Here is a 26,622-nt window from a genome sequence, read left to right as displayed (position 1 = left end):
GTAACTTAACCATTTTCAGCTTGCTTCTTCATCTGTGAAATGAAGGTCCTAAGAGTCCCTTCCTCCCAAGCTTATGGGGACCAAATTTGATGGATGGAAAGCTCCGTGCTAAAGAAATGTTGGCTGTCATTGTTATGGTTTTTACAAGGTTAAAAAGGAGCTTGAGATGAAGGACTTTGAGCTATAGATTTAAAGCCATACTGCTCTAAAGAGTACTTGAAACCTTCGGATAGTATGTAAAGGGGCCCCAGGCTACATTATTTCTATTTACAGGTTACATGATCCAGAATAATGGAAGGTCATTGAAGTCCCATATGCCCAGCACTCTACACAGTGTAGAAACTGTATGTACCCATTAGATTTCCTACTTCTTTTCTCTTCCCATTCTTCTCTCAGCTGTAAACAAGCCAATTATCCTTTGGACACAAGTACCCCCATTCCTAGGACGGTTTTCAGGGTTCCTAGCCTCAACCCAAGGTCTACCTGTTCTTCCCTCTGTAGGCCTGAGGAACCAGTAATTTTATGCTCATCAAGCATCAAGAGTCAGCATTTTAAAGTGCCTACTATCTGCTGGGCATCATGCTAGGTTTGGGGAATAAAAAGACAAAAATTAAACTATCACTATTCTCAAAGAGTTAACTGTAAAGCTGTTCACTCTCTTAAAGAACTGTAACATTCTAAACTCTTAGAAATCTCATCAAATTTGGGCTCTGACTTAAAATCATTTAAACTACATTCTGTTCTGTATGTATTTACTGAAAACATGTTATATGCAGGATGTTACTTTAGTAAACTTAAATTCTAATGGGGATACAGCATAGACAAGTCAATAAAATACCTACACTAAGTGGATGCGATAATTGGAAGAGTGAGACCTCTACTAATCTGGTGGAACCAAGAAAGGCCTCATGTGAAAAATGCATGTGCACTGGCTATAAGATAAACTGAGGAGCCCGAGAGGTGGAGAGTGTGGAGGGGGGGCTGTTGCAGCTATGGAAGACCACCCTTCAAAGGCCAGAAGGCAGGAGATGCCATGCCCGCAGCAGCAGACTGGTTGGCTTTGAGAGTGAGTAAAGGGAAGGAACCTGAACTCAGCCTGGGCCAAATGGTTGCTGTGTACTCGAGACAATCACCTCATCAGCTCTAGGCTCAGAAATATCATGTTGATAGTTCTGTGGATAAGGGATTGGCATGAGATGAAAAGTACATTAGATAGGGTCAATGCTGGAAGCTCAGGGTGGGAGGCAGGTACTGAGGCAGCAGACAAGGAGCATTGCTCTAAGGCTCGAAAGGGCCTGGCCCAGGGTAGGATGTCTCTGAGACCCATCCAGGAGTCTTGCGATGAGCAAAAATAGCAGGGGTCTGGGACTGAAGTGGGCTCGATGACTTCATCCATACCCAGGACTTCAGGCATCTTCTACAGGTGCTTCTTGAATCCTATCTAGTGTCTCCCCTGAGTGCCAATCCTGCACAAACTGATGTTGCCCCCTCAGTGGTTATCAGGAAATATTTATTAAGCACCATGTGTCGGGCACTCTACTGAACTATAGAAATAGAAATCTTAAGCAGAAAGAGAGGTGATTTCTGTCCTTGAGATTACATTTTTAGTAAAGAAAGGGATCTCTAGAGAAGTGGGGGAGACCCGGCTGAGCAGGACCAGGCACACAAAGTCCTGTGGGTATAGGGATGCAGTGCAGCCTAGAAAGGAATGGAATGTGGTGGTATTCTCAACGGAAGTCATAATTAACTCCCAAACCTAGTCCTTTTCTGTATTCCACTAATTTGTCTCTTTTCAGTGGTTCAGTTCATTGACAGTTCCCACCCTTCTTTCCAATTTTATGTTGTATTGTGTTCCTTTTATGCATTTGATTATTGAACATTTACCAAGCACCAGGCAGTAGGAACAGAAAGGAAAAGACCCTGTTCTTGAGGAGCTTACTATCTAATGAGGGGACAGCATGCAAATATATACAAAGCAATCTCTGTACAGACTAATTAGAAAGTATTAACAAACAAAAGGAATTGGGGTTAGCAAAGGTTTCAAGGAGTTTTAGTTGAAACTAAAAGGAAGCCAGGGAGGCAGAGCATTCCAGGCCTGGGGGACAGCCTCGTTGGGAGGTGGAGGCTCTTGCTGATAAAACAGACAGGAGCTGGGGGGCCTGAGTATGTGGTGAGGGATGAAGGGTCTGAAGACAGGGTTGTCATTCACCTGCTCTGCTTGTGTCCCCCCCTCCCAATCCCCATCCTCCATGTCTGGCCCTCCCTCCTCTCTCCTACATTGATGAGGGGGAGCAGAAAAAGGCACTCAAACAGTATGTAAAGAAAACGGTTGGTGTGTTTATAGAACAGCTCGTGCATGTGTACTTTTGTTTTCACAGACCATTAGTGACACTGTCAGACTCTACTGCAAAGATGGGGAAGATGTCTGGAAGGCGTCTCGCTACCGAATTATCATCACCACGTGCAGCAGCTCTGGACTGTTCTACCAGATCGGAGTGAGGTATCTAAAATGCATGCAGCTTATGGGGATTATTGGCATTTTGTAGACTATGTCCCATGAGACATGGGGAAAAAAAAGACAGCAAAATGTTAGAGAAGCTTCTCCCCTTCTGGGGAAGAGCCTAGCTGCCTGTGGCAGGAGCCAGCAGAGCCATGGCAGGCAGCACCGTGCTAGGTATAAGTAGCCACACAACAATCCTGCCCTCAAGGAATTGAGAACTGCTGGTTTCTGGGCAAGGGCTTTGCTAGGACCGGTTGGGGTATTGGCAGTGCCCACCTTGGTTGCCTCGCTCCTTTTGGCCTTCCTGCTCCCAACATTCCTCCCCTCATGTCAGAGCTTCCATTAAAAGACTGGCGGGGGCAATGTCAGTAGAACAGCCTACCTCTCGCCTGGGCTTCTCCAGAGGTTACCAAAGAGTTAGCTGGCCAAATCGTGATGGAGATATCCAGAAAGGGACCGAAGTAGGTGTTTTCGCCCAATCCAGGACTACTCCAAAAGAATCCTGGCCAGAAAAGCCAGAGCGAGCACTGTGCCCTGAAGCCCATGTGCAAAGACACTCTCGAATGCTCCAAGGCAGAGAGCAGGTCTGAGCTAAGGCCACAGTGGGAGAATTTGAGGGGCTTTGCATCACCTGTGGAGCTCCAGAGGGCCTGGGACATGGCACTTCAGAAATGGCGGCCAGCAGAAGACCAACCAAGCAGAGAAAGCTCGTGGAAGCTACGGGCAAGGCCTCAGATTTTAAAATGGCTTGGCCACAACATCTATGGGAATTCTTAGAAGAGAGTGAACAAGAGCATTGCGGTAATAAATAGAAGAGCTCTGGAGAAAAGAAGCATAAAGAGAATTACACAGAATAAAAAAGATTCAAACCCTCCGAATATTAGGGGTGAGCATGAGTCACCTTGGTACTTTATTGGTGCAGATTCAGTACCAGCACAGGTTGAGGTACTTATGGGTCATCGAGCAGCTGACAAAAGGAGGTTTGCTTAAACTATAAGGATACTCCAGCACTGACTTCACTTGGGGGATGTAATCCCCATCTCTGAATGGAAATACATCTGGTCAGAGGGCAGAAAGTGACAGCTCTCAAGTTCTTAGGACATGCTCCAACAGTGAAAGGCACAGACCCCATATGCTGGACCTTCTTACATCCTTGGTTGACTTGCAAGACATTTCTAGATAGCTAGATGGAAAGCTTCAGAGGTGCTGGAACCATCCAGTGTCGGACACTTCAAACAATATCTGGTCCCTGTTTGTGTCATCCTATTAGTTCAGATGATATAGTATGTGACAAACCTCTACTAAAGGTACTGTCTATATTTGTGCTCTGATGTACCTGGTGTTCCTCCTGCTCCTTGTGAGCATCAGGAGGCCCACTGCTGACCCAGAGGATGGAGGGAAAGCCTAAAATTTCTGGCTTTCATTCTCCACACTTTTTTTCACTTATCCATTTGTTTTTTCGTCTATGCTTGTTCTTACAGAAAGGCTGTTAAAATTTTTAGTTACTGTCTTTCTGTGCCTTTGTGTTTGCCTTTTGTTAAACTTTGCTCTTTATTGTACTAGTAAGAAAAAACTAAAGCTGTGCTTGTCACTAAACTGCATTCCCTTTGACCCCGTGATACCACTGCTAGGTGCACACCCCAGAAAAACCAGAGAATTATCAAAAGAGCCATGTGTCTGACAGTATTTACATTATTTGGTAACAACTGAAAACTTGTCTGTTGGTGAATGGCTGAACAAATTATATTGTATTGATGTGAACTTATACCATAAGAGAAGATAAAAAAAAAAAAGATGAACTGAGAAACTGGGAAAGATCTGTTTGAACTGAGGCAAAAAGACATGGGCAGAACCCAAGGGATAATTTATTCAGGGTCCACAACACTGTATACAGAAAGGATTTTGACTTGGCTGATTAATGGAATAACCAGAGTGCCAGAAGACCAAGGAGGAAACGTGCTCCTGCCCTTCTGATGGGGAGGATGGACTCAAGGGGCACTCTTTAGTCATTGCCCACAATCTTTTCTGATCGATTCTGAGGATGCATCTCGTGAAAGGAGTTTGGGGGAACTTTGTTTAATTTGGAGCAGGAGAAGGGAGTGATCGATTGATAGTGATGCTGAAAGGAAGGTGTTTGAAATGGGAGAAAACAAGGAAATTCAGAGAAGACAAACAAAACAGCTTGAAAACTAAGTTGCTGAATTTGTTAGTTTTTAAAATAAAGTAAAATATAATTTACATTCTAGAAATTCACAGGTTCATAGGCCTTTGTTTTTATATGTTGAAATGTTTAAGAATTACTTTTTTAAAATGTTACCCTCAGTCATTCTCTCTCTCTCTCTCTCTCTCTCTCTCTCTCTCTCTCTCTCTCTCTCTCTCTCTCTTTCTTTCTCTCTCTCTCTCTCTCTCTCTCTCTCTCTCTCTCTCTCTCTCTCTCTCTCTCTCTCTGCATCGGTTCAAACAGATCTTTCTAAGTTCATCTTTTTTCATCATTTTGTTTTGAAGCTGGGATTTACATTGTAAGATTATATGAATTTAGAAATTATTTGGAGCTGTAAATTTTGTAATCTATTTATTTTGGAATAAAGTAGCACTATTTCCTGATCACTGATGAGGTTTTCCACATATCTTCCTCCTCTCAGAGATTTGGGGACTGTGGTTGTAGAAAATGATGAATAATCAGACACAGTTCCTATATTGGCTTTCCCTAAATATCTATTTGTGGGGGGCTTAGAGGAGGACACTAAAGCTTTTTTTTTGTTATGTCTTCTCCTCACTTCCTATGGTTCCCTTCAAAAAGCCTTCAGGCACTGGTATAGCACAACAATCCACATTTTCCTGTCTGGAGTTTGGCTGAATCCTGGAGATGGTTTATCTGTTCTGAACTGGGATCGCTCAGGTTTCTGTGAATACTTTAGGATCTCAGGAAGTTGATGTCAAGCATGTTTCTCATTTTAGAATTGGACATTTCACACACGTTTTTGTGGATGAAGCAGGACAGGCAAGTGAGCCAGAATGCCTCATTCCTTTGGGCTTGGTCTCAGAAGTTAATGGCCAGGTAAGGTGGGGGTTGGGGGCATTGTTTAGGAAAAAACGTGTCCCAAGACACCCAAAAGTTTTAAATGTCATAGGCAACTGCCAAGATTGCCTTTTTAAAATGTGCTTGAATTACCTCAGTGACTAGCACTACCCTTAAATAATTTATGAAGTTTAAGTATCCCTATATCATTCATTTTTTAAAGAGGGTAATTGGTTGGAATGCTGATGATCAGTGAGCATAGGTCTCTTTCTGAAAAGACTGATTGAAGAATGTCACTGAGCACATAAATTTCCTTACTTAATTAGTGGCCATAAAGGTCCTCAGGAGTCTCTATAGCTGTTAATGAGCTTGCTTTGTATCCCTTGAGATTGGCCTACAGTCTTGATGAATTCTATCGATGGCAGCTCTGTCCCTTCAGCCTTGTGTTATCTGCCTTCTCCAGGCCCTTCCCCTGCCTTCCCAGAATCTTCATTTGAGCTCTAGGTATTGTTTAAAATGTCCATGTCCTTGTGATATCCCTTGATGTTCAGGGAAGCTCATGGCCTGTAATCTCTGGGGTGGACCCCAGGGCGCTTTCATCCCATATTTTCTTAGGCTGTCAGGGCTGTTTGGTGTGTGAGCCTCAGGTCTCCAGGCCCTTGTCAGGACATTGTTAAGCCATGATGCCCAAGAAGCAGAAAATATTTTTGATTTTTATCTCCAAAGATCTTTTTTAAAGGACCTTTGACTTGTCCATGGTTTCTGCTCTGGGGCAATCATTAGTATGCTGCATGTTATCTGAATGTCATACATGCTGTGTGTGCAGTAAGAGTAGGGCTGCTGGCTTACACAGCCAGAGAAGAAGATGCCATTTCTGTGGGCTTGCAGAACACCACTGTTTGTGTTTTGCAGATTGTGCTGGCCGGAGATCCCATGCAGCTTGGCCCGGTCATCAAGTCCAGGCTCGCTCTTGCCTATGGATTGAATGTATCCATGTTAGAAAGACTCATGTCTCGACCCTTGTATCTGAGAGATGAAAATGCCTTTGGGGCTTGTGGATCCTACAATCCTTTGTTGGTAAGTCCAATGTTACCTCTCTGAAAGATAAAATCATATATCCTCAAGTCCCTTTACCAAAGGACCTGAGTTTGAATCCAGCCTTGGACATTTCCTACCTCTTTGGCACTGAGCAAGCCAGTAAGCCTCAGTTTCTTTATCTACCCAATGGTGGATGATAGTGGCCTCTGCCTCTTAGGTCATTTTTGATGATCAGCTGGGGATGTCACTTGGCACTCTATAAACACCAGCTATTTTCATTGTGATGGACTACTTTCTACTGGAGCCCTTTCCTGACACTCTCCATTGAAGGTGCCCTCCATCAAATTGCTTGGTCTTTAACTACTTTGTATGTGTTCTACTTATGTATGATAAGGTACCAAGACATTTCAAGTTCCCTCATTAGAATATGAACTCCTTGTAAGTAGACATTTTTAAACTTTTTTTTCAGTTACAAATTCTTTCCTTACCCCCTTCGGTTGCAGTCTGACATAGATTATACTGACATAAGTAATCATGCAAAATATATTTCCATGTATACCATTCTCTGAAAGAAAACACATACTTTTTCTTTATTTTTCTTGGGTTTTTTGTATTTTTGATTTGCATTCAAGCCCTATCCGTTCCTTCTCTGGAGAAGGACAACACTTTTCACTTAAGTCCTACAGAATTGCCTTGGGCCATTGTATTACTTTTTAATTTTTAAATACATGCAAAGATAGTTTTTAACATTCACTTTTGCAAAATGTTTGTGGCAGGCCTGTTTGTAGTGACAAGAAACTGGAAACTCAGTGAATGCCCATCAGTTGGAGAATGCCTGAATATGTTATGGTACCTGAATGTTATGGAATATTATTGTTCTGTAAGAAACAAATAGCAGGATGATATCAGAGAGGCTTGGAGAGACTTACGTGAACTGATGCTAAGTGAGCAGAACCAGGAGATCATTATATATGGCAACAATTAGATTATACAAGGATTGGGGCAGCTAGGTGGTGCAGTGGATAGAGCACCATCCCTGAATTCAGGAGGACCTGAGTTCAAATTTGGTCTCAGACACTTAACACTTCCTAGCTGTGTGACCCTGGACAAGTCACTTAACCTCAGGGCGGGGCGGGGGGGAGGGGGAGATTATACAAGGATCAATTCTGATGGACATGGCTCTTTCCAACAGTGAAATGATTCAGGCCAATTCCAATGATCTTGCGATGGTGAGAGCCATCTATACCCAGAGAGAGAACTGAGTGTGGATCATAGCTTACCATTTTCACTCTTTTTGTTGTGGTTTGCTTGCATTTTATTTTCTTTGTCTTTTTTTTTTCCCTTTTTGATCTGATTTTTATTGTGCAGTAAGATAATTGTACAAATATGTATGCTTATATTATATTGGATTTAGTATATTTTACCATGTTTAACATATATTGGATTACTTCCCATATGGGGGAGGGGGTGAGGTGAAGCAAAGAAAATTGAAACACAAGGTTTTTTCAAGGATTAAAAGGGTTGAAAAATTATCCTTGCATATTTTTTGAAAATAAAAAACTTCAATTAAAAAAATTCACCTTTGCAAAACCTTGTGTTCCAAATTTTTCTCCCTCTCCTCCTCCCTTCCCTCTTCCTAAGACAGCAAATAAGTTAAACATGTGTGCAATTCTTCTAAACAGATTTCCATATTCAGCATACACAAAAAGACAGAAGCCAGAAAAATGAGAAAGGAAAAACAAACCACCCAAAAAGGGTAGAAATATTATGTTTTGATCCACATTCATTCTCCATAGTTCTTTTTCTTGATGCAGGTGGTATTTTCCATCACAAGTCTAATATTGGAATTGTCTTAAATCACCTCATTGTTGGTAAGAACCAAGTCCATCATAGTTGATCATCACATAATCTTCTTGTTACTGTCTAAATGATCTCCTGGTTCTGTTCACTTCACTCAGCATCAGTTCATGTAAATCTGGGGTTTTCTGAAATCATTCTGCAGATCGTTTTTAATAAAACAATAATATTCTATTACATTCATAATGTAACTTGTTTAGCCATTCCCCAACTTAGGGGCATCTACTACTCAGTTTTCAGTTCCTTGTCAACACAGAAAGGGCTGCTACAAATATTTTTACACGTGAGTCCTTTCCCCTTTCTTATGATCTCGTTGGAGTATAGACTCAGTACATACATTGTTGGATCTAAGAGCATGCACAGTCTGATAGCCCTTTGGGCATAGTTCCAAATTGTTCTCCCATATCTTCTCCAAATATTTATCATTATCTTTTCCTGTCATCTTAGCCAGTCTGAGAGGTATGAAGTGGTACCCAGAGTTGTCTCAATTCGCTTTTCTCTTAACAATAGTGAGGTGTAGAGCATTTTTTCATATGACTAGAAATGGCTTTAATTTCTTCATCTGAACGTTATTCATGTCCTTTGACAATTTGTCAATTGGGGAGTGGCTTGTATTTTTACAAACTTGAGTCAATTTTCTATATATTTTAAAGTGAGGCCTTTATAAGAAATATTGGCTATAAAAAAAATTTCCCAGCTTTCTACTTTTCTTTGCCTACATTGGTTTTGTTTGTGTGAAAACTTTTTAAATTTAAAATAATCAAAATTATCCATTTTGTATTTCATAATGTTCTCTAGTTCTTTGACCACAAATTCCTCCCTTCCCACAGAGCTGAGAGGTAACTATCCCTTATTCTTCTAATTTGCTTAGGGTATCACTAAATCATGAACCCATTTCAAGCTTATCTTGGTATAGTGTTAGTCAGTACCTACTTTTTGCCATACCATTTTTTAATTTTCATCAAATAGTGAGTTCTTCTCCTAGGGTCTTTGGGTTTATCAAATGCTAGATTACTATAGTCACTTAACTATTGTGTCATGTGAACCTATTTGGAAATAAGGGAACCAGTGCCATCTACTGTTAAAACTGGTATCTCCAGAGCAGAAACAGTGCTTTTTTGCTTTTTTGCTTTTTTTTTTTCCCCAAGATTACTGGCCTTATTTTAAACAATACAAACAGTTGTGGGGCCCAACAGGGTTGGGGTGCCCCTGAGTGTCTGGCTCTGGCCCAATGCCCAACGAGCAGCAGAGGAGGCCAATGAACTTCAGAGCATGTTTTGTGTACTCTCTGGCTCAATATGTATGTAAAACTCAGGCTTCAGCTCACATCCAGAGCTCTCTCAAGGGAAATGAGTAGAGAAAGTCAGTCATTATCCAATGTGGACAAGGTGAGGGATAAGTGTTCATTTCCTCTATACAAGAGGAATTCTTAACACAAATAAGATCCACAAACTCCCAGTAACAGAAAACTTCACAAAAGCAGCAGCAGCAACAGGACTCTTGGTGGTGGTCTGTGAGGAGTCATGATGAAGTGTATGGGACAGTAGACTGAAGAAGCATTTTGCATTTCATATTAGGTTTGCACCATTAGAATGATTCCCTACTGACCCAGGTCTGTAGGTCCTCCAGGCTAGGGATTGAAGAGCAAAAAACCAAAAGCCACCCCACAGCAAGAGGCACAGAGAGGACTCTGGGCTCTATCAAGAGGCACAGGAAAGACTGAGTTCCAAGCCCAGTCCCTTGCATGGCTCGTGCCCTTTAGCTGAAAGTGTTGCCAGAAGCCAAGGTGACACGTGGGCACCAGTCCCTTCTCGTGCCCTTCCAGGCCGAGGCTTGGATACTTCTGGCAAGGATTGGAGAAGAGAAAAAATAACAAAGGAGAGATTCTTTAAAGGTTTATGGAGTTGGCTGTTCTTCCTCCTTGGCACACACCTCGAACACTAGCTCTGAAGCAGTGAGTCTCATGGCAAGTGCTGGAAGGCTCTTCTCTGTGGGGTGGGCCACACACCCCTCTCATGTGCATGGGCCTGACCTCTGTGTGCTCTCCCTTTCCTGTACAATAGTAAACATTCCACAACTGGCATTAGAGGTCACTTCCACAAAATAAGAAGATTAAGTTCTAAGGGGAAATTGGCTTGAAAAGAATCTTAACATTGTTCCACCTGAATGCTTGTGTCCATTCCCTAACCAGACTTATAGTGTAGAAGACAGGGTTGCTTCCATTCTCCTTTTACAGAATCTCAGGGCTTGAAGGCACCTCAGCTAACACCTGGGTAGCCGCCAGCATTTGGTAATGAGGACATCTCCTTCCAGAACTTAAAAGGATAAAGACAGTATACCGCCTAAAGGCAGCTATGGCCACTTCTAAGGTACTAATTAGGAAAATTTCTTTTTCTTGAAACAGCATCTGTTGTTGTTCTGAGCTTTGGAGCCACCTAAATTAAGTGCCCGTCCACAAGGCAGAGGTCTGGATGCTTCATCAGCTATCCTGTCTACCTTGGGCTCCAAGCTGCACAGACCCAAGATGTTGGACAGACTTTTTTCATTGAGCCTCCCTTCCACTTTATCAGTCATTCTGAGGAATCATCCCTGGAGCTGATTGAGCAGGATATAGCCACATTGTGTTCCTTTCATGCAGGGAAAGTTGTATAAGTTTCTTAGGTACCTCAAATGCCTGGTTTTAATAGGGATAAGGCATATAAAGAAGGTTTTTTTTATTTTTAAAATGTAATAAACATTCTTTTTCCCACACTCTGAGAGAAAGAAGAGTCAAGGACCATTTCACAGATGAGGAAGCTGTGACTGGGGACAGGAAGTGATTGGTCCCAGATCACACAAGCGGTGAGAATCAGGAGGAAATCCAAGTAGTGCTTTCTAAGCTTCTGCCCTATTCCCCTAGTTCATCTTCATCTCCAGAAAGGCTTTCTTGGTTCTTTGTGGAATAGCATTTGTCTTCCACATGAACCACCAGAAGTAAATAAGCCTGGCACAAGTTCAGATCTGGCCTGAGCCCAGTCTAGTCAACCTTTTGTTAAAGGGGGACTATAATAATTAGACCTACCTCCCATGCTAATTTTGAGAGTCAAATGAAATAACTTTCAGATATGCTTTGCATGTCTTCACGTGCTGTATAAATGTTAGTTAGAATTATTATTGTCACAAATGATGTCACATCTTCAATCCATGCTAGACAGCATACTACCTGTTTGTACCTGTGCCCCTTTTTTTCCTTTCGACCAGCTCTGAGCAGGAAATGAGAGGCAACAAAGGAGAGTCAGGGAAGCGTAGGATGGAGGATTTGGCAGCATTATACTTGACTCTCTTACTTCTCAGAGTGCTGGGACTCAAAAAGGAACAATGGTAAGAAACTTTTAAAAATTGAGTCATTGTTTTTAAAAAAGGAAGAAAGAAAAAAACCAGGCTGCTTCCTTCTAATAATAGAGACCAGCCTCTGCCCTCTATGAAAAGTGCCTCATCTCTGTTGTGGAGCTCCAGGGAGTCACTGGTTCTTTTTATGTTCCTTCTTGTTGTCATAATATTACAATCCCCTCCTTCCCCTTTCCCCTCAGGTTAACATTCTCTGATGCATCACATTATTTTTCTTCAGTGTTTTGCTTTTAATAGGCTTGTTTTGATTCTTTTTTTAAAAATTACTTATTCTTGCTAAATCATAGGAAGATAATCTTTCATCCCTTTGAACTTTTGTTATAGGGAGATTGCCCTATTTTTATGTGAACATAATTGATGCTCAACACTTAGTCACAGAAACACAAACATATAGTACATGCTCTGCAGGTCTTTGGAAAATTCCTTCTCCATCTCTCCTTGCTGTTGGCTCTTGGGCCTGATTCACTTGGCTGGTTGCTGCTTTCATCTCTGGAGAGGTTAAGTGTGGAGACTGGTGGCTTTGGCTGTTCCTGACATAGAGCCTCCTACCAATGCCTTTAAGCAGACAGAAGTGACATTAGGGTGGCTTAGAGTCAGCTGCTTTCTCCTTTTTTCAGGCAGATGAGATGAAGCTCTCACAGCTTCTGCTCAGACCAACTTAGATCAAAATACTAAGCAGAGATAGATACCAAGGTGAAACTAGTCCAATCAGTGGGTCTTCTTTGTCTTCGTGGACCCTCTTAATTCAGAGAAACTTGCAGGAATCTCATTTGATAACACATCTGTTCCCTAAAACACTGAGGCCATCTCTTCCTATGCCTCCTTGTATAAGAAATGTACCTGCATTTTCCCTGAGAAGTGATCCCTCCAGCCTCTGTGTGATGATAAACTCTGCCTTCCGAGGCTGCCATGCTCTTCTGGGTCAGCTCAGATCATTAGGAAGTTGTCCTTTACATTGAACCAAGTGTCCCTTTTGGTTTCCAACCCCTTCCACTTGGTTCCGCCTTCCATATCAACAGAACAAGGCTATTATGTTGCTGGGTCTTTCCTTGTATAGTGCTGGCCTATAATAGGCATACTTATATGTATAAAATTGAAAATAACTGTATCCAACAGATTACATCATTTAAATGGTTTAAAAGTAAAAACCCTTTTCCACTGACATTTTCTTAGAAGGAAGTTTAGGCCTAAAACTGCTTTTTTCTTTCCTTTTATAGAGTTTAACTTTTACTTAAATTCTGCTTTGGGATCTCTTTTTTTACAGGTTACAAAGCTTGTGAAGAACTACAGGTCACATTCTGCTTTGCTTTCATTGCCATCTAAACTCTTTTACTATAAAGAACTGGAATTCTGTGCTGATACTGAAGTGGTCAACTCCTTGTTGGGTTGGGAAAAATTACCCAAGAAAGGCTTCCCTCTGATTTTCCATGGCATGAGGGTAGGTTTATTTAAAAAAAAAATTCCCTAGCCCACAGTGAGAATAACTGGTGGGGGAGAGGAGTGGTAGGAGAAGGAAGCTGGATTTTGCCACAATGTCTTTATGTTATCTTGTGTGTAGTAACATTTGGTTAAACAAAATTTACTTCACCAAATGCATTAATTTCATTCTGTATACACACCATGTACTTGCATGTTTATAATATGTTCAACACTGTAGGAGGTAGAGGCTTTGGGACCCAGAATCAGCCTTCCCATAAAGACCAGCTGTAAGGACTATAATAGTGGTGGCCATACAAGATGTGTTCCTAGAGGCTCAGAGATCCTGACTCACTTGGCTGGTTGCTGCTTTCACCACTGGAGAGGGCCCCTGGAGAGGTTAAGTGAGGAGACTGGTGGCTTTGGCTGTTCTGGACATAGAGCCTCCTACCAATGCCTTTAAGCAGACAGAAGTGACATTAGGGTGGCTTAGAGTCAGCTGCTTTCTCCTTTTTTCAGACAGATGAGATGAAGCTCTCACAGCTTCTGCTCAGACCAACTTAGAAGAGTTTCCTACATGAAATTTAATCTCCAAGACCCTTTCTGATTTAAGAATTTACTATGCTATGAGTTTCAAAAGGTTAAGATAAGACTAGATTCTACTCTAGAAATCATTTATTAAGCATCTGCTATGTACTAGACACAGGGCTGGACACAATGGTTAGAGTGATAAACTGGAAAATAGTTCTTTACCCTCAGAGAATTTACATTATACTCAGGGAATATAAACGTGTATAAATGGGTTAATGGCATTTATAATCATTTGAGAAGGGAAGAAGTATTAATAACTGAAGGGATACGGAAAGGTCACTTGTTCTTAAACCCAGTTATAGTTGGGAAAACCAAAGCTGAGAAGTTTTGACTGTCTAAATACCATGTGGCTGCCAAGGCTGAATCTTGAATGAAGCCAAGGATCCTAAAGGATCATGACAAGGAAAGGGAACATTCTAGGCATGAGGACAGCCAGGGCAAAAGAACTCTCAGAGGCGGCATCCCTTCCACTACCACCTGCCACTGCTGTGGCAAGGCAGCCATCCTAAATCGACCTCTTGAAGGACAGTCAGGAGGCTCTTACCTCAGTTATGGGGGCTGGCCCAGAATCCTGAGCCTGAGAGGCCTGGGGAAAAGAGGGCCCTCCACACCTGCTTCCAGCACAGCCCTTGCCACCATCACCAAGGGGAAAAAAGTGTGGCAGAGAAAGGACCCCACCAACTCTACCCAGGGAGCTCAGGCCTCTGCTCACAGGCTCCTTATTCCTCAATCCTAGGTCCCTTTCACAGTCTCATCCCCCTGAGGCTCAGGATTCTTTTTGGTTCCGAGTTACCTGCCAATGGCTAATGGCTGTGATGGTTTAGATCAGATTCCCCCACCATTGAAACCATTATAGAGTGAAAAATAAGAGTGGAAAAAAGGGAAGATAGCCCTGGAAGGGACTGTGGGTCAGAGCAGGTTCTGGCTTCATGACATCTGTGACCAGGGGACAGTGTGGACCACTGTCTAGGGCTGCTTGGCACCTAGAGGTCCTGGGCTTGGTGAACACCCACCATTCCACAGACTCTTCAGAGATACAGGAAACCATCCTTCAGTCCCCATCATGACAACCCAGATTGAGAAAGAACGGAATATTTTTCTGAACTACTATTTAATTCATATCCCTTCTCTAGAGAGCCCATAGAAAGAGATAGGAGGGATCCTCGAGGTCATGTCCTTCATGAGTTTCTCTTTGTTCTCTTACTTTGTAATTCAGGGCAGTGAAACACGTGAAGGGAGAAGTCCGTCATGGTTCAATCCGGCTGAAGCAGTTCAAGTCATGCGCTACTGCTGCCTCCTTACAAAACACATCTCCAGTGTCGTGTCATTGATGGATATTGGCGTGATCACCCCCTATAGGAAGCAGGTAGGAGCAGCTTTTGTGGGATCCTTAACTCCTAAGCTCGCAGTCCACAGCAGGTCAATCCCTTTGGCCCTTAACACCATTTCTTCATGTTTGCTTCAGGGCTCCCCTTGAGTGGCCATCTCTTCCCAGATACCTGACGGGATACTCAATGGGAGCCACATGGGGAGATGGTGACATCTTGGATCTAGCCACAAGTGGTTCCACTTCTGAGAACAAAACCCCGGGGCCTGCAGCTTCCCATCCTTTTCCCTCTTTCTGAGACCTTTGGTTCCTGAATCCTCAGAACCTTTTTAGGCCATCAGCCTATCATGGCTGCCGTCTCCTTCCTCTGAGATAAAAGGCAGAGGTCTTTTCTTCCATGACTTCTTCGAGCTGGCAAGGATCATAGAGATGTCCCTAGTTCATTTGGGGGTTCATGCCAGGAGGGAGCCCCTCTTGATCCCAGCCCCCTCTCATTTTGCTAACAGACTGCGTTCTCATTCACTTCCCCTTTCTCATCCTTCCTTGTTCTCTTCACTTGATCAGTTGTCTTTCCTTAAGACTCATTATCCCCTCACTCTCCCTCACCCACATGCTATCTTTGGCCATTTCCTCCTCTGCGCCATCCCTAGTACCCCTTCTCTCCTCTTCGTGGCTGCCTCACCTCCCCCACCTCCCTGGTCATTTTCTTTAAGCACAGTTCTAACCATCTGACGTTCCTACTGAACCAGCTTCTAATGAATTACCCCCAGGATAGAAATATAAACTCCTTTACAGCCTGACCCCAATGTCTCTGTCCAGCCTCAGGGGGTGGTGCTTACATGGACATGCACATTCAGGTCAACCCAAGCTGGCCCTCTCTCTTCCTCACCCCCTATCTCCAACCTTACCTCCACCTCACTGTCCCTATCTTCTTCTAAGATGTAGTTCGGGTACCATCTTCGGCATGAAGCCTTTCCTGATCTCAACTTCTAGTGTCTTCCTCTCCAAACTACCTTGTGTTAAATCACTTCTTGTATAGAGATATATATTCATTTTATATGTGGGCAGTGAATACTTACATGCTAGCTAACATCCTATGTCTATTCCCCCATAACCTACTATATTTAAAAATTTTCTAGTACTTGATGCTTTTTTCTTCACTTCTCACAACCTCTCAAAATGAGGCAACTGCCCCGCCATTCTATTAGATCTACTTTCTCTCAGTATGCTAACAAAACATTGCCCTTTTCTCAGTTTTTCCCCACTCCAGTCTCTGCTTCTAATCACCTGTTTTGTAGGATCATCCCTTTTCAGCTCAAGGGAAACCATACTCTCCCCATCTTGCATATTCCTCCTTGTAACTGTCTTACAATTCCTAATTATCCTTGAGTCCTTACTGATGTCATTCAATCCCCAACAGGTCCCTTCTTGGCCATTTTCTCTACATATACTATTTCCTATTCCCTACCATGGCTTAGAAATCACCTCTTTGGGGATAATTCCTCAGTTTGTATCTTTCATCCCCATCTGTTCTTTGAGCTTCTAAGCCTTATCTCCATCCCTGGCATCCTAGCACTTGAAGCTCTTTCTTTCTCTTGTCACAGAAGGGAAAGGAAGTAGGGAAGCAGTAGTCTCCTACAGATGTTGGGAAATTGGCTTGATTAACCAGACTGGAGATAGAGAAGGGTGGGAGTGTAGCCAGTGGAGGGGCTATGACATGGAGAGAGTGGAGAACAGGTGAGAGCAAAGAACAAGGTTGGGAGCCATAATGCAGAGGGAAAGATGGCATGATTCAGATATTCGAGCATTCTTGAGTGTTGTTGACAAGATTGAGTCTACTTTCCTTAGTGTAAATTATGAGGATTGTACAGGCTGAGGAGCTAAGAAGTTAGAGAATTGGAGAGGTCTGTTTTTCAGTAGGAAGGCATGAACTTGGAGGTGGAAAGGCTGTGGGACAACTACTGAACTTACAGAGTGAGGGTCCTGGAGGTGAATGACAGCCACCAGGTTCTGGAAAGGGTGATCAATTGACTGTCCTTTACTTTGGGGTCTGACCAACTTGGTTTCTGTCCTTCCAGTGTTTCACAGAACATTGGGCATTTTGTCCTACTGGACCATAGAGGCCAGCTTTTTTCCTATGTGACTGATTGTTCTCAGGAGCTCCTCCATTCCTTTTTGTCTCCTTAAGGAGATATTAAACCCTGAGTTGGCTTAGCTCTTTGAGAAGGCTTGAAGGATGTTGCTGGTCTAGCATATGTCAGCATTTCTTGACTTGGTGTTAAATGTACAAAGGGAAAGTGCTCATCAAATGGGGAATCTCATTAAGGGCTGGTGTGGAGTCAGTGAAAGACCTTGGTCACATGCTCTACCCTGTCTTTACTTCTTACAGTCCCTGGCAGCCACCCCCACCTTCTCACAGAGAGCCCCCTCTCTGTTCTATGTGTAATTGAAAAATGCTTAATAAAATTAAAATATATTAGGGAAAAGCAAACAAAAAACCCTTCTCTGGACACATGATTTCCAGGACTTCGGCCTTGCCATATCCACATGATCAGGAGCCTTGGCCCTATGTTTGCTACATGAGTTTCTGAGTTTGTGTCCCTCTTCCTATAGACACTATAGCTATTTATAGAAGAATGTACCCCAGATTTGGAGGGGTGGAGGCAAGAGGATACCAATGAATGTGGTCACAGCCATTATTATGACAGTATTGCCTTAGTAAATTAAATGTCTTTGCTTTTAAAATCACATTGTTAGTGGAAGACACATAGATTGGGGCATGAGTATTAGAAGTGCAGACCTACAGGGTTATCCCTCCAATCCACTATAGTAATTCTCCCTCTGCTGACCTTGAATATATGAACAATTTCAGAGAAGTTGGTTCTACAAAAGAGTACTTGTTGAAGTCCTTGTCAGAAATTACCAAGCAGATTCCAGGGGGTGATCTATTCTGCTGCCTGCCTTCTATGCCATGTGAGATCAGGCCAGGCTTCAGAAGGCAGATACTTTCTCATATTATCCTGGTTTCGTTCCTGTTTTTAAGGTGGAGAAAATCAGAGTTCTTTTGCGCAATGTTGATCTGATGGATATAAAGGTTGGATCCGTGGAGGAATTTCAAGGACAAGAATACTTGGTTATCATCATCTCAACAGTAAGTGTTACTACAGTCAGAGATCCTCTCATTTCCAACCTTCCCTTAACTAATTCCTGGGCACATTTAAGTTTTTAACACCATAAAGGCTGATCTTGACTCGGGAGGATAGCGAGTGCTTCTGAAGCCAGGCTTGACGAGTGGGATGAAGACTTTTACCTCTAGCCATCATCACCGTGACTATACCAAGATTCCCAGAAAGAATAGATAATGACTAGGGGGGCATCTCGGACAAGGAAAAAGGAAAGGAAAGATGGCGGGGAAAGTAGTAATAGTACAGAAGGGAGAATAGCCCCTTAGTAGCAGGAAAGGAAAGGGCCACTCTGGGAAGGCCCAGAATAATGGAGGATGCAGAAAGAGTATCAGAAGGAGAGAGAAAAGTATCCCGTACCCTGCCAGGAAATGTCAGGTGAGACTTGGAAACATTGTGCCATCTCCATGTTTGGAGAAAACAGATATTCAGAAGTGTTGGGGAAGGGGGAAGGTGAGGCTAGGGAGGTTCTTGATCTCTCCATTGGACGGATAAACAAGACCTTCTAGAAAGACCAGGTGTTAGGAATAGGTCTTTGGCAGGTTCTGAGCCCCCCGCTTGCTCATTACTCTTCAGATGGTGCCATCAATTGGGCAGCGTGACCGAGTGTGTGCGAGAGGGAATGAGCCCTGGGAATGGAGCCAGATCCCAAATGAACTAAGCCTGGCTTGGGCAGATGGTCTTCAGGCCTTGATCTGACAGAGCTGAATCTTGGACTGGTTCTCGTTGTGCCCCAGCCTGTTCACCGTGTTAAAAGTCCTTTGTGCTTCAGAGCTCAGTTTGACAGGTTTCCCCCATGGCAGCACAAGGAGCGTCAATGCTAGGATTGTTGTCGATAGCTCCCATTTACATTTCTTGCTGTCAGTGGGACATCACCAGGACCTGTGACATGGTTCATCTTCCCTAATTTTGGCTTGGATTTTAGGTACGGTCAAATGAAGACAAGTTTGAAGATGACAGGTTTTTTTTGGGCTTCTTGGCCAATTCAAAAAGATTTAATGTCGCCATCACCAGACCCAAGGCTTTGTTGATTGTATTGGGCAATCCTCACGTTCTTGTTAAGGTGAGTTTTTCTTGCTGATGTGGAATGAATGAAGGAGAGGAACGTGCCTGGGCTGGATGAGGTAGATACTTTCGGAACAGGTCTGTGGCCAAGTCCGTTGTATTTGACGGATCCAAATTCACCTGAGCTCTTAGAGACGGCGGAATGGTGTTTGAATTCTTTGTGTGCAAGATGAGATTTTCATTAGCCAACATTAAACTTGGAAAATCTCAGTTTCACCAACTAAGGTTGGAAATCTTGCAACCCACTATTTTTAATTACATAGTGAGTTTCCCCTCAATTTTGAGAATCCATAATTCTACTTTGAAGACCTGTAATTTGTCTGTTTTTCTAAATTGACAACAGGATCCTTGTTTCAGTGCTTTGTTGGAATACAGTTTAAGCAATGGGGCCTACATAGGCTGTGATTTACCTCCCGAACTACAGTCCCTAGAAGGGTGAGTGTTACTTTTTCCAGTTTTCTTTAAGGGTCCTCGTTTTGCCTCTAGAGTAGATGTTCCCTTGTGGACAACCTGCCCACGGGACACCCCATCAGAAGACAAATGGCCCATTCCCCAGCACCCCAAGAGTCAAGGACGCCAGCTTGGCCTAGGGTCTGACTCTGCTCCATCTCCTTTGGGCTCTGACCAAGCCTCTCCTTTCCTGATGGCACTTCTCAGGCTTCAGCAGTTTCCACTGCCCAAGGCCGGTGAAACACTGAGCCTCCTCCCAACAGTGCCAAGAGGAGAAGGGGGGAAGGGAGAGGGAGGAAAGAAGGTCCTTGGGGGGCAGCCGGCGCATTCTCTGAGAAGACTCAGCTTTCCCCTCTTGTGCCTTTTCTCCATTGACCCCCAGTCAGGACTAGAGCCGCGATGGGCCTGTGCATGTGTCCTGCATTGTCGCTGGGCCCGGGAGCTCCAGCGAGAGACGAATCATGAGTGTCTCCATTGGCAGCAGATGGCAGACCCGCCCCGGCCGCCGCTGTCCTTGCCCAGGTTTGTCTCTGCTTCCCCTTGCTGCCCGCCGGTGACCGGGCTTTTGGCTGGCGCTTCATCCGGAGCTCGAGCAGCTGGGGCGAGGGCAGCCTGGGGAGTGCCGCAGGCCTCCTGCCTCGCTGCCGCTCTGAAACACGCGCTCTTTTCAGAATGTGTTGTGTTCAGCCTTCATAAATAAACACAATCATAGGAGCCTGGCAAGTCCCCTGTGCATTCTGTCTCGCCTTCTGTTGCCTTTGGGGAGACCCCTCCCAAAAAGACATCACCCTATGTGATAGAGGGAGAAGGTCCGAGCCAGCCATAGTGCAGCCGGACCTGGACAGGGGGACGGACGGTGAGGAGCCATGAGCCCTGACCCAGGCAGGTCATCCCAAGGCTGACAGAGCCGTGGTAAGGGCCCTGCTCCCATCAAATATCTGATGGGAGATATTTGGACAGAGCTCAGCACAGTGCCAGCCCCCAGGAGGTGATGAAGTATATCCCAGAGGCCGCTGGGTGGCGCCCAGGGAGAGCCCTGGACCTGCTCCTCCCCCCATCACAGAAGGATAATGAATAGCAGGCGCTGCTCAGGGCAGTTGGGTCCCGGGCAAGTCTTGCCATGCTAGAAATGAGTGGTATAATTACCGCGACTAGCCGCAAGTGTAGGGCTGTTCAAGGGCACCAAGCTTACAGAGTTCAAGCCCAGTACTGGACAAACCAGAGAGAGTAAGTTCCTCAGGTAAGGGCTTTGGGAAAACTGGAGTTTGATCAATCTAGGGTAGATTTAGCACGCGTCTGGTGTGCCAGGCCCAGTGCTGGTATGGTCCCCATTTGACAGATGAAAACCTGAGATAGAAGTTGAGGTTGATTTGTCAGAGTCACTCTGCTAGAAGTGACAGAGGCCAGGTCTTCCCCACTCCAAGCACTGCAGCCCTGGGCCTCGTCTTCAGCCTCATTGTCCTCATCTGTAAAATTAGGGTGACAATCAGTGCCTGATGGGAGGTTATGAGCCTCAAATGGGCCACTCTGATGAAATAACGCCACAAAACTGATGTATGGGGAAAATGTCTGTCTCAGAACCTTGTCAGGAGCCTGGACCAGAGTCCTCTGTGGCTGGTGAAAGGACGCCAGCCACCCACAGTTAAGGGGTGTCCGAAACAGTCCTCAGTCATCCTATACAAACCAAACTCACCATCACATCTCGGCTGGGAAACTGGCGGGGATGGCATATATGGAGACACTTGTGGGAATGGCCTGCCACAGCCACATGGAGAAGCCATTGGAGAATGATACAAAAGACCTGGAAATGCCCCTGCCCTTTGACCCAGAGATCCATCCCACTTCTAAGTGTGTATCCAAAAAAGGGGATGACATAAAGGCGTTCTACCAAGAGCTTCCTTGCCCAGACGGCCAGCCCCGCTGCCAGCTTATCCCTGTACCCCGGCCGCTGTGGCGGGAAGAGAAGCCCACCATGCCAATACCGGCTGCCCACGTGGCATGTAAGAACGAGGTGAAAAACCCAAATGAGGATGGCCCAGCGTCCAGCCCAGCCCCTGCAGCTCCAGGCTGTTGGATTGAGGAACAAGGAGGCTTTGGGAATACTGGGAATGCTCCAGGTGTGGTGTCAAGCATGAGGTAAGAGTCCCTCCCTGCCTTCAAGGGGTTTAGTCTAATGGGTGAACACAACTTATAAAAGGGGGCTAAAGCAAGTGCAAGAGGTCAAGGCCTTTGCTCAAAATGGAAGTTCTAGGATGAACTTGCCAAAGGGAGGAGGGGGTGCCCCAGGGGCAGAGGGATGTGGCAAAGTCAGACAAGACTGGCATTAAAAGGGGAGGGCAGTGCCCCAAGGGGACGACAGAAGGAATAAAGGGAGAATCCAGCTGGACTCAGGATAGCCAGATGACTCCTTTGAGAAAGGGGGATAGCAGTGGCTTCTTAAGCCCTTTCATGGAGGGGAAGGGCCAAAAAAGGGGTGAAGATGAGCTACCATTATTGGAGGTATAGGGGAGACTCAGGGTGAGAGGGCTGAGGAAGGCAGGCAAATGATGGGAACAAGCCCTGGAGCCAGCTCTGGGCTGGGGCTCTAGCACTACAGCAAGGGACTGAACCCCTCTGACCCAGCTCTAAAAAGCTGCCCGTCCTCACAGTTTCCCTGCACCCGCAGACTGTCAGGGAGGAGAGCGCCGGGCACACGGGCTCGGTGGCCCTGTGATGCCCACTGCAGACTGGGAGGCAAGCCTGGCTAGCCTGACTAAATTGCAGCCAAGCAAGGAATGGCCCAGACAGCTGCCAAGTCCTTAGCTTTCCCCCTCCAACCCTTTCTGCCTGCTCCCAGCTGCCCCTTAAATGGGGGGGGGTCCTCTACAGCCTGCCCAGTGCCCAATCACTTTCAAGATCAGGAGTCACCGCTAACCCACATGGAATTCTGGCTCTGGTCCCAGAGAACATTTGTCCCCCTCCCACACAGATCCAGCAAATCTGATTTCCTTTCTGGTCAAGCCTTGGCCCTGGCCGCACCCCCTCCTCTGCTCCCAGCTGCAGCTTCTGCAGGAGCCTTTCCTAATCCCCTCCCCAGTGGTTCCAGTGACATTTGGCTTTATTTTGTAATGTTTTTATACACTCATCTCCCCAATAGAACCTCAGTTCCTTGAGAGAAGGGATGTCTTCTCTCTGTAATTCTTTCCTCATTGAGTACCCAAGGGAATATGCATGGCACACAGCAGGTGCTTAATAAATGCCTGCTGACTGATCAAAAGAAAAACTTTATTTCCAAATCAAAGAGTTCCATCACAGTCGCAGAGCCCAAAAGAGCCAGACTCCTAGAGAGTGATTTCTCTCCCAAAAAGGCATTTATAAAAATAGGTCAATCTCCCTGCAAGATTGGACCTAGAGAAGCTGACCAATGGGAGAAGACAGCCCCAGGCCCAGCCTCCCGCAGCCCATCTGAGGTAAGGTTGTACGGCACTCTCAGCTCGGCCACACACCAAGGGAGACGGGCCTCCAGGGTCCAGGCACCCATCCCACCCAGGCCGGCTCCCAGGCGGCTCAGGCATGGCCTTGGACATGGGAGGCAGGGGCAGTGCCAGCAGGCCATGCTTACCACCGCTGCTGCCCTCGGATGCTCTGCCCCTTAAAGAACTGCTGGACCTGTGTCGGAAGGACCTCTCTCGCAGGCCAAGACACCGTGGCTTCCCAGAGCCCAGCCGGCCTCCAGGCTAAGACCAAGTAAAGCTTGCTTGGTGAACTCCTCCCTCATCACAATTCAGACTCGGACTAAACACAGACACTGCCCACCGTTCATTTCCAAGCGCTTGTGTACCAGTGCCACAAGAAACCAGAAAAAAATCCCAAAATATGGTTCTGATCCAGCTAAGTAAATAAAATCACACTGTGGAACCACGGTGAGGAAGGCAGCCCTCAGGCCCTGCCCGGCCGGTCAGAGCAGCCGCTCCCCCTGCCTCCCGCTGAGCGTCTCGGAGTGAACTTTCCTGAGCCACGGAGGGCAGGCGTGCAGTTGCATTCTGGGCATCCCTCACCGCGAGGCTGGCACGTGGGGTGCTGCGTGGGCCTCCTGCACCTCCCGCACCATGAGGATCCGCGTGAGCATCTGCTCCATCAGCTCAGTGCCCACTGGCTGACCCGAGTACCAGATGGGACTGTTGGGGGCCACAACGAGCTCGGGGACCAAGTAGAAGGCATCGCTGGGCCCTTTGGCACTCTGGGGGCTAGAAAATGGCAAACAAGTCACAGCAGGGAACACGAGGCCCACCCCCTACTCATAGCTCCCCCAGGAAATAAGGGGCCCATCCACTCTGCCCCCCACAACCTCACCATTTGAAGCGATAGAAGTCATAGAGCTTGATGGGACACTGCAGAGGGTTCTCAGGGTTCTCCAACTGCTCCCCATACATCTCTTCTGTTGGTAAAAGGGGAGAGGAGATCCCCAAAAGTCAGGAAAAGTCCTCCAGAAGGGGCCCTCATGCCTCACTAGCCAGTCACTCTCTCCTGGGCTCAAATACTGCCCTTGCTACTCAATAGTTGTGTGAGTGATGATCTCAACTTCCCCATCTGGCACAGGCAAGGCTGAGTCTGGAGCAAGGCTAGCTAGAATTGGCTTTGGGGCAAAAGTCTGGCGACTCCTGGTCTTAAAAATCCCTGTGAAGGCAGGTGTGCATGCACGTGCTCCAGGTGGGCAATCACCCCCCAACAAGTTTCAGTGACGGAGGGGACATGCAGTGTCCAGGAGACATCTGCCTGCACAAAGACCTGGGCCCTGACCAAGCCGGCAGGCTGAGTGGTGGACCGGACTCCTCGGGCAGCCAGGCCTGCGCCGATCAGCCCAGCTTAGGAAAGCACCCCAAGACAGTCCCAAAAGGAGCCCCTCGAGATGAGGGAACCCCCAAAGGGGCACTTGCTCAGTAGGCTGTGGGGCCACAAAGACAGGCACACCCAATACCTCAACACACAGGATTTGGGCCAAGGCACATGTGCACAAGTGATAAACTCTTGGGGATTGCCTCGGATGCCCAAAATCCAATCTGAAAGGGGTCCTCCCCAAGCCCACCCCCTCCTGCTCATCTTGGTCCCAGGGAGCACAGCCCCTGCCCCAGGAGCCTGACCTTTCAGGCCGCCCAGGATCTGTCCGTAGAGACGGAGGAATCTCACGGTGGGGCTCTTGTCCTTGCCCACACCTGCGTTCTTACGGGTTTGCTTGAGTACTTTGGAGAAAGCCAGCTGGGAATGCTGCTCCACGGTCTTGAGGATGAAGTATCTGCAGGAGCAGAGGGGCAGGGGTCACTGACAGTGCAACTTCACATGGCAGTGTCAGATTCTCCTTAAGGGGAGGAAACATGGGTAAAAGGGGGCTGCACCTTCAGAGGACTCTGGGAAAGGGATGGAGCCTCTGGACTTCCCCTCAGTGGAGGCAGAGGGTCCCCACAACTGGCTTGGAGGTGCTGCGGACAGTTCTCATCAAGTCTATCATCACCCTCTCATTTCTGGGTTCAAGGCCGAGCAACAAATTGCCATGTACAAAGAGGGAGGATGCGGCCGATACACATTGCTGCACACGCCCCCAGGATGCAGAAGGGAATCCTGAGGGTCCAGGCCCCACACAGTACACCCTCAGTACAAAATTTGGCACTAGGAACAGAAGGACCAGAAAGAAGATGGGAGGGTGCCCATCAGCCAGTGGGAAGCCATGTCCCTGCATGCAATGCCCTCTGACCCAAAGGATAACTTTAGGAATCTGGGGAGACTTGCAGGGACTGAGGCAGATGGAAACAAGGAGAACCAGGACCAGGAAAGTATATACCCAGGTAACCTCAACCTGTGCTGCCCCCCACTCCCAGTGCGGACCGGAGTAACAGGCGCCAGGGCAGGCGAGGGCCCCAGCAAGGCTTATTTGTGACAAGGGAGGAAGAGAACCATGCCAAGAGTCTAAAGCTACACCAGCAGAGAGATGCCTCTGAAAGAAGCCCCTGGAACATGGCGGCCGCCGACTCAGCCACTGCAGGGATGGGTTTCCCTTGCATGTGCCCATTTGTCACAAGGCTTGCTGCTCTGCTCTTTCCCGTGGGGGGTGAGGTGAGAGAACTAGTTTGTTCACTGATGTAATTTAAAAAGAAAAAAACAGTTTGTGGATCATTTGCTGTTCGTGGGAGGGGGGAGATGGGGAGGGAGAGAGATCTGAAACACGAGGTTTTGCAGGAGTGAATGTTGGAAACTATCTGCATGTATCTGGAAAAATCAAGCGTTATTAAAAAAGAAAGCCAACTTAAGGTAAGCCACGTGGAACAGAGGTTGATTGGTCCTCTGGGCGCTGCTTTGTATGCAGAAGTACTCGTGCCCTTGTGGTATTTATTGCGCAGAATAAAACAAAATTCTAAACAACACAAACCCTTGAGCTATAAGCAGTGAGAAGTCAAGGCCGGCGTGAATCTCTAGAGCTCTGCCCTGTCTCTAGCTCTGTGACCATCTGCCTCTTCTATTGGCCAAAGCCCCAGCTGGGAGCATTCATTCACTCCTCAGAGAGGCTGCTTGGCCTCAGGGTCAGCTGTGTGCAAGCTGCGTGCACCCCCACATACTCACGTGTACACCCCCCCTCCCTCCCTCTCTGGCTCCCTCTCAACACCTTGCTCAGAACAGCTGCAGCTCAGAAAGTGGCATTAGTGTCAGCAGTTGCTATGGAAGGTCAGACTCAAGCCCCTTCGCCAGGGGCTGCCAGGCTTCCTCAGGAGCCACAGGGAGAAGATGAAATACAGAGTGAGCCTCAAGCAGGTGCTGATCA

General features: G+C 46.1%; 2 protein-coding genes across 12 annotated transcripts in view; one reads left to right on the top strand and one right to left on the bottom strand.

Moving 5' to 3' along the window:
* The window catches only part of MOV10L1 (Mov10 like RNA helicase 1), a 54,905-nt gene extending 34,368 nt beyond the window's left edge, over window positions 1-20,537 (top strand). For 2 of the 3 annotated variants that reach the window (XM_074272015.1, XM_074272016.1), the window contains exons 19-27: window positions 2,379-2,500; window positions 5,459-5,558; window positions 6,432-6,596; window positions 13,066-13,239; window positions 15,025-15,174; window positions 18,179-18,286; window positions 19,243-19,380; window positions 19,726-19,817; window positions 20,215-20,537. In XM_074272015.1, the coding sequence (XP_074128116.1) occupies window positions 2,379-2,500; window positions 5,459-5,558; window positions 6,432-6,596; window positions 13,066-13,239; window positions 15,025-15,174; window positions 18,179-18,286; window positions 19,243-19,380; window positions 19,726-19,817; window positions 20,215-20,224 (1,059 nt within the window). In that variant the 3' untranslated portion in view covers window positions 20,225-20,537. The remainder of the gene's footprint in view (window positions 1-2,378; window positions 2,501-5,458; window positions 5,559-6,431; window positions 6,597-13,065; window positions 13,240-15,024; window positions 15,175-18,178; window positions 18,287-19,242; window positions 19,381-19,725; window positions 19,818-20,214) is intronic. The other variant, XM_074272018.1, reaches the window with a different exon arrangement.
* A 2,542-nt stretch (window positions 20,538-23,079) lies between these two features.
* Window positions 23,080-26,622, bottom strand: part of LOC141545084 (transcriptional regulator QRICH1-like) — a 43,782-nt gene continuing 40,239 nt past the window's right edge. For all 9 annotated transcript variants that reach the window (XM_074272044.1, XM_074272047.1, XM_074272042.1 and 6 more), the window contains 3 exons: window positions 24,953-25,104; window positions 24,165-24,249; window positions 23,080-24,058 (listed from right to left, as the gene is read on the bottom strand). In XM_074272044.1, the coding sequence (XP_074128145.1) occupies window positions 23,866-24,058; window positions 24,165-24,249; window positions 24,953-25,104 (430 nt within the window). In that variant the 3' untranslated portion in view covers window positions 23,080-23,865. The remainder of the gene's footprint in view (window positions 24,059-24,164; window positions 24,250-24,952; window positions 25,105-26,622) is intronic.

This window comes from Sminthopsis crassicaudata, chromosome 5, assembly GCF_048593235.1.
Source record: "Sminthopsis crassicaudata isolate SCR6 chromosome 5, ASM4859323v1, whole genome shotgun sequence".
Lineage (NCBI taxonomy): Eukaryota > Metazoa > Chordata > Mammalia > Dasyuromorphia > Dasyuridae > Sminthopsis > Sminthopsis crassicaudata.
The sequence above is the reverse complement of the archived record's forward strand: the minus strand, read 5'-3'. Positions and strand labels throughout refer to the sequence as shown.